Here is a 6,766-nt window from a genome sequence, read left to right as displayed (position 1 = left end):
TAGGGTAAGAGAAACCAGGAGGACTGCTCTGTCACATGGCCTGCAGTCTCGGGTTTTATGGTGATGGGGTTAGTTTCTGGGTTGTCTTTGGCCAATCATTCTGACTCAGAGTCCTTTCTGGTGGTGCACTCATTGCTCAGTCAAAATGGATATCAGCGATAAGGATTCCGGGAGGTGGTCAGACATGTGGCATCTTCCTTTAACTTTTTCTGAACTCTTCCGATTAGTGGTGGCTTATTAGTTCCATGTTCCTTACTAGGACCTCCTGTTGTAAAGTAACTCATGCAAATGGTTACTATGGTGCCTGGCCAGGGTGGGCGGTTTCAGTCAGTGTGCTTCCCCTAACACTACTATTCTGGATAAGGACTCAGAGAGATAGCTGGGGTGGAGGAAAATTAAAATAACCGAAAAACAAACTAAAAAAGAAGGCCAGTATATATTTAATCATTTTATGGTCTGCATCTCTAATCCTCACCTTTATAACTAGGGCACATATATCCAGACTTTTGTACTTCACAGTTTCTTTTTTCCTTCAAAACCTCATCTGTGTGTGTAAGTGAGGAGGAGAGACAGACAAGTATTTTTTTTCAGAGATTTTTAGCAGAGGAGAAATTCCTTTGGAGAAATTCCTTCTCTTTTTTTAAACCTGGCCCGTTAAATTTCAGTGTTAAGTAATCTCACAATAAATGAAAAGTATTCACTAGAAAAAAGTTAATTCAACGTGATTTACCATTGTTTAATTCTGCTAGCCAAGCGGCACTTGTCCTGAAGAGCTACATAATTTATTCAAATGACCTGGGGCTTTAAAGTCAATCTTCCAGCAGAAAAAAACTTACTCTCTGCCCCCAGGAGAGTGAATTTTTTGTGTTGTACTGTTCCTGCTGACTGACATTTATTTGACTCTCAAGTGTTTTATATTGTTGGCTTAACTGGGAGTTCTTTACTGAATCAATAATATGCTATGTTTTTCGCTTCAAGTGGTATCAATAGTATCATTCCTTTGCTTTTTCTTTTCTTTTTGCTTTTTTTCTCCCTTATCTCTCTGTAGTTACATAGTTTTTCTTTGACCTGTGAAAATTTTTACTCCTAAAATTATAAAGAAACAGAGTAAATGTCCTTTAAATCTTCTGGGAAATGTGTGCCTCTTTAAACTTTATTTATGTCAGAACTTACTGTAATGAAGAACAAAAGCTTTAGACAAGGTCTCCTACTCCTCGGGGGTGTTCAAGGCTAGGTCTCCCGGAGGCGAGTCTGCAGTTTGTTCTCAAAAGTTTATATAGCTCACCTCCTGGCTATTTCTTTAAAGGGGCACGAGAGGGGGCTAGAAATAGAGCAGGGTGGGAATCTGACCCATCATGACCACTCAGGAGGCCCTGGCCTGGAAAATTCCCCTGTACATAGTAAAAACAAACATTTGAAATGGAGGGAGAAACCAGGCTTAAACAAAGAGTGAAACCAGTTCCCATTTAAACTCTCCTGCCGATAACCATATGTGCCCCCTCACTTGTTTTCCAAACATCAGTTTTCCATCATTTGGACAGAGCCTCAACCTGAATCTGTCCAGAACATAGGAAGAAAATATTTTGAGATTTCGTAAAATGCTTTGTCTGTATATCAGGAGCATTTGCTCCATGTTCAAACAGTCTACTGAAAGAAATAGTATTGTGCAAACTTTTGAATCATACTATATTTTTCAGGCAATGGTGACCTCTTCTTGCTGATCCCATCTGTCTGTGTACTATAGGATCAACTTCAAAATGAATGGAAAAACAGACAAATGTCAAAAGCCATCTGTTTTGTTTCATGTCATTTGTAATTTTGTCTTCTGTAACCCACCCTCCCTTTGCTGTGTTACTTCTGTGGGACCTTTACTTAGGTCCCCAGCAACCTCCTCAGAGCCTGCCTGCCCTCTTACTTCACCTGCAGCCCAGCTAAGTGCACTCTTACTGCTCCCAGAAAAAAAATATGATCAGTAGAAATAGCTGGAATCCTTTATACTCATGTAAGTGTCCTGGGTTCTCTGGTTTTCTGTACTCACTGCAGTTAACTAGTCATACATTTTGCCTACCTGTGGCCTCCATTTTGGGAAAAAAATGAAAACTATTTTCTCCCATGCAACAATTCTTCAAACTCTTCCCCCCTTCTTCAGTGCTTTTGTAACATCTTATGAATGGCCAGCAAGGACTTTTTTTTGTAAATGTTGCATGTTTTCTTTTTGCAAGGACAAAGGGTGAGATTAAAGGACCAGCTAATACTGCCTCCTGTACTGTGGAGGTTAAGACTGTGGGTGCTGACATTAGAGTGCCTTGGTTTCAATTCAAATGTCCCCATTTAATACCTATGTGATTTCAGAAAAGTTATTTAAACTCTGTGAGCCCTAGTGTACTGATTTTTTAAAATGGAGGTAATATTAATAGCTTATAATAGTACCTAGTATGTGCTAGGCACAATTTTTAAGCACTCTAAACATAACAACTCATTTAATTCTTATAACTCCATGATGTAGGTAATTAACATCATCCCCATTTCTCAGATGAGAAAACTGAAACATGAAGAAGGAAAGTAACTTGGCCATAGTCATGGAATTACTAAGTGGTATAGCTGACCTTGTGAACCAGGTAATTGAAACTCAGAGGCCATGTACATACACTGGTATGCTATATTGCCTATCTATTAAAGTACTGAGTATAAAGCACTTAGCACAGTGTTTGGCAAATGGCATTTATTGTCAACTGGTATAATCACTACCATCACCTGTATTTATCTTTCTTTTGTCACTCTTGCTTCTACTATACTTATTGTGTAAGGCTAACCAACCTCAACCCCACAAAAAGAAAAACAACAGGAATCTGGGCTGCAATAGCTGTTTAATCCTTCTGATGTCGTATACTTTGTATTTAAACCACAAATATGATAGAGACCCATGAAAGGAGACACTACTTGTTAATAAAGTAATTAGCCTCAAATTAAAATAAATAAAAATGAAAATTAAAAAAAAAGAAGACATGAGAATTATATCCTTCCTGTCACTATCTCTCCAGCAAAAGCCAACAAAAATTGCTTAACACAAGGGAGAAATTTTAGAAATGTTAGACTTCAAGTAAAGTTGCTGCTGTTCTTTTATTAAACAGGGGTAAAATTTTTCAAAAAGTAATGAAAGTTGTAAAAGATGCTGGTGGAATTTAACTCTACTACTAGAATAAATTCCCTAGTCTTCACTCCTTAACTCATTTTAGAATGCCAGTATCAGGGTAAAAGAAAGAGAAAATTCTGCAAATAATTATATTCTTCTTTTAAAGTAAGCCACTGACTTCACAATTCTCTAACACATTTGTGGAAACTTCATTTTTTTGTTTGAGATTTATTTGAATGAGCTGTTATGATTGGAGACAGTGAGAATTTCAGATTAATGTTTTGCAGCCAAAAAAAAAAAAAAACCCACTGGAAAGCTGGCAAGTGTTCATAAGTCAGCCCTAGAATTATGTAGGTTGAAGGCTCCCAGTGGACAGACGGAATATATAAGAAGGAAACCAGAGATCTGGTGCTATTACGTCCCTGACTCTTAGGGAACGAATAAGCACAAAATTAAAAGCATTCTTCAGCCTGAATTTTTAAGGTAGGTCTGCACAATTTATACATAGTGTATTTGGAAAGTAAAACATACCTTAAATGAAAATTTTTTATGGATGCACTTTCCCTTTTTCCTTTATTTTAACACTGCATTTTGCAAAATTCCTAAATTATTAAACTACTGTTTCTCTTACAGGGGTGCACTTAAGAACGAGGCAAGCTGATTTATGATAACTAAGTTTTAAACTCGAACAACCAGTAAGTCTTCAAGTGAATTTATTTTAGATTCTTTCATGTTAATTTGTTAAGTCAAGATTATGAAAGAGTAAAGCTCTAAACAAAAGTGATGTTTGTTGTTTATTAAGAGATTCTTTGCTGATTACATTTTCACTGAGTAGTTTATTTATATGTGTTTTGAAACTATCCAAGGGAATAGTCTTTCCCTTACTGTGTTTATCTTCAGCTAATTTTCTTTTGTTTTAAAATAATGCTGCTATTAAAAATAACAGTATCACAAAAATCTGAATATTGGTTATAATATTCAAGAGCCAAGTAGCACTGTTACTACTTAGCTGTTAAACTAAAAAAAAAAAAAATAGCAAAGGAAAAAGTGATACAATTATGATTAATCATTGATGTTCAATTCTTATTTCATTGAACAACACAATTTTTCCTGCTTGACCCTAAATCCAATTTGGCTATTTTTTAGTTTTCTTTTCCTAATTAAAAAAAGAAAGTAGATTTTCTTTTATATGGATTAAACTTAAATATCCATATGTAAAAGTAATAGTCTCTATTAAAATGTGATGGGGGTTTTAAAAATATGCACATATTCCATAACTACCTCTTAATTATATTATTATTGTGAAAACAATGGAAAAGTAGAACTATAGGAATTATTTTTAATTAGTAAAAACCAGCCATAACCCACCATCCCAATATGTTCCTTTTGCATGTGCTCTTTAAGTCTTTTGTACACTTACTTATTTTTTCCAAATTGTATTTTACTTATTTCTCCATAGCTGGAATGATTTGTATATAATTAGTTACTTGAATAAGACATTTCTCTATGCAATAGCAGGCAGTGGTGTGGTTCCTAGAAAGTATACAGAGTGAGATATGTGCTCATGTGTTTTTGAAATGCTAACTTTTCTCATTTCTTAGTTTCTTCTTATTTGTTTCATATATTTCCTATTCTGGCTAACCTTTTGAAATATTAATTTTCTTTAACCTTTTTGACAATAGAAAAGAAGGGCAAAAGTAGTTTTGCTTAGAAATTTCAGTCTTAATGCCAAAATGTCTTAATTTCTTGGTATTATTCAGAGAATTCTCTTCTCTTCTTCAAGAAGTAAAGTCCATCCTTATTTCATAAGGCATGCTTCTGTTTCCCAATATTTTCTATAATCACCTAAATTTTTTGCTTTCAACAAACTTTTATAATGCTAATGACTTGATAATATCCTAAATTCTGTATGTGTTCTACAAGTTCTTTTTTGTTTCCCCCAGAAGGTGTAAAAATTAGGAGCTGCTGACATTTCAATCAACATGAAGGCCAACTTCTCCCTTGCCACCATCAGCAAAAACATTACCAGCAGTCTTCACGTTGGACTTGTGAACATTTCCGGCAATGAGTCTACCTTCAATTGCTCACATAAGCCATCAGATAAGCATTTAGATGCAATTCCTGTTCTCTATTACATTATTTTTGCGGTTGGATTTCTTGTCAATACTATTGTGGTTACACTGTTTTGTTGTCAAAAGGGTCCTAAGAAGGTTTCCAGCATTTACATCTTCAACCTAGCTGTGGCTGACTTACTTCTTTTGGCTACTCTTCCTCTCTGGGCAACCTATTATTCTCATAGATATGACTGGCTCTTTGGACCTGTGATGTGCAAAGTTTTTGGTTCTTTCCTGACCCTGAACATGTTTGCAAGCATTTTTTTTATCACCTGCATGAGTGTTGATAGGTACCAATCTGTCATTTACCCCTTTCTGTCTCAAAGAAGAAATCCCTGGCAAGCATCTTATATAGTTCCTCTTGTTTGGTGTATGGCTTGTCTGTCCTCATTGCCAACGTTTTATTTCCGGGATGTCAGAACCATTGAATATTTAGGGGTGAATGCTTGTATAATGGCTTTCCCACCTGAGAAGTATGCCCAATGGTCAGCTGGGATTGCCTTAATGAAAAATATCCTTGGTTTTATTATCCCTTTAATATTCATAGCAACATGCTATTTCGGAATCAGAAAACATCTACTGAAGACCAATAGCTATGGGAAGAATAGAATAACTCGTGATCAAGTTTTGAAGATGGCAGCTGCTGTTGTTCTGGCGTTCATCATTTGTTGGCTTCCCTTCCATGTTCTGACCTTCCTGGATGCTCTAGCCTGGATGGGTGTCATTAATAGCTGTGAAGTTATAGCAGTCATTGACCTGGCACTTCCTTTTGCCATTCTCCTGGGATTCACCAACAGCTGCATTAATCCCTTTCTGTATTGTTTTGTTGGAAACAGGTTCCAACAGAAGCTCCGTCGTGTGTTTAGGGTTCCAATTACTTGGCTCCAAGGCAAAAAAGAGAATGGGTCATGTGGAAAAAGCAGTTCCCTTAGAGAAATGGAGACCTTTGTGTCTTAAACGTGAGAGTGGAATACATGTTATCAATATGGCTACTTGGCTTAAAAGATCTCCCTGAACTATCTTTTAATGGCTTTAGTAAAATAGCAAGTTTTTCCCCTTAATATAAACTTTTCTCAGACTTCTAGAATAGGAAACCAAATGTAACTCTTAAGTTTTATCCTCCAGTGACTTTCAAAAATTGTCTCCTTTTTTTTTTCCTTCCTTGTCTATCTGTACAAGATGTCACTGGGGAGATGTATCTATAATCTAGAAGTAACTGGGAATTTATCTCAAATTATAATTAATAAGAAATTGTGAATGATGATTTGGGGTTTCAGATTTCTCTTTGAGAAATTCTGGAGTCTTTGTTGATTTTTATATCTATTTTCATCAAACTTTTCTCTTGAACCAAGGCCAGTCTTTTAAGTCATTGCATTATTTACAAGATAGTATGCTAAAAGGAATGAGCACTTCTATTTTATATTATGAATAATAATCTTTTAATATTTCACTTTAGCATAAATTTATATTTAAGATATAGCTACATATTGAGTAAGGCTAGGAATATAGTATATATCAC

General features: G+C 35.5%; 1 protein-coding gene across 1 annotated transcript; it reads left to right on the top strand.

Moving 5' to 3' along the window:
• The first annotated feature begins 4,881 nt into the window (after positions 1-4,881).
• Positions 4,882-6,204, top strand: AGTR2 (angiotensin II receptor type 2). The gene has a single exon (XM_055393397.2). It carries the CDS (start codon positions 5,116-5,118, stop codon positions 6,202-6,204), a length of 1,089 nt encoding a protein of 362 aa, XP_055249372.1. The 5' UTR covers positions 4,882-5,115.
• Positions 6,205-6,766: the final 562 nt, after the last annotated feature.

The sequence above is a fragment of the Moschus berezovskii genome, chromosome X (genome assembly GCF_049115385.1).
Source record: "Moschus berezovskii isolate FMDL1 chromosome X, NW_MosBer_1.0, whole genome shotgun sequence".
Taxonomy (NCBI): domain Eukaryota; kingdom Metazoa; phylum Chordata; class Mammalia; order Artiodactyla; family Moschidae; genus Moschus; species Moschus berezovskii.
The sequence above is the reverse complement of the archived record's forward strand: the minus strand, read 5'-3'. Positions and strand labels throughout refer to the sequence as shown.

What these genes read in the sequence shown, in the direction of transcription:
- AGTR2 (XM_055393397.2), top strand. Translation starts at nt 5,116, where the DNA reads ATGAAGGCCAACTTCTCCCTTGCCACCATCAGCAAAAACATTACCAGC.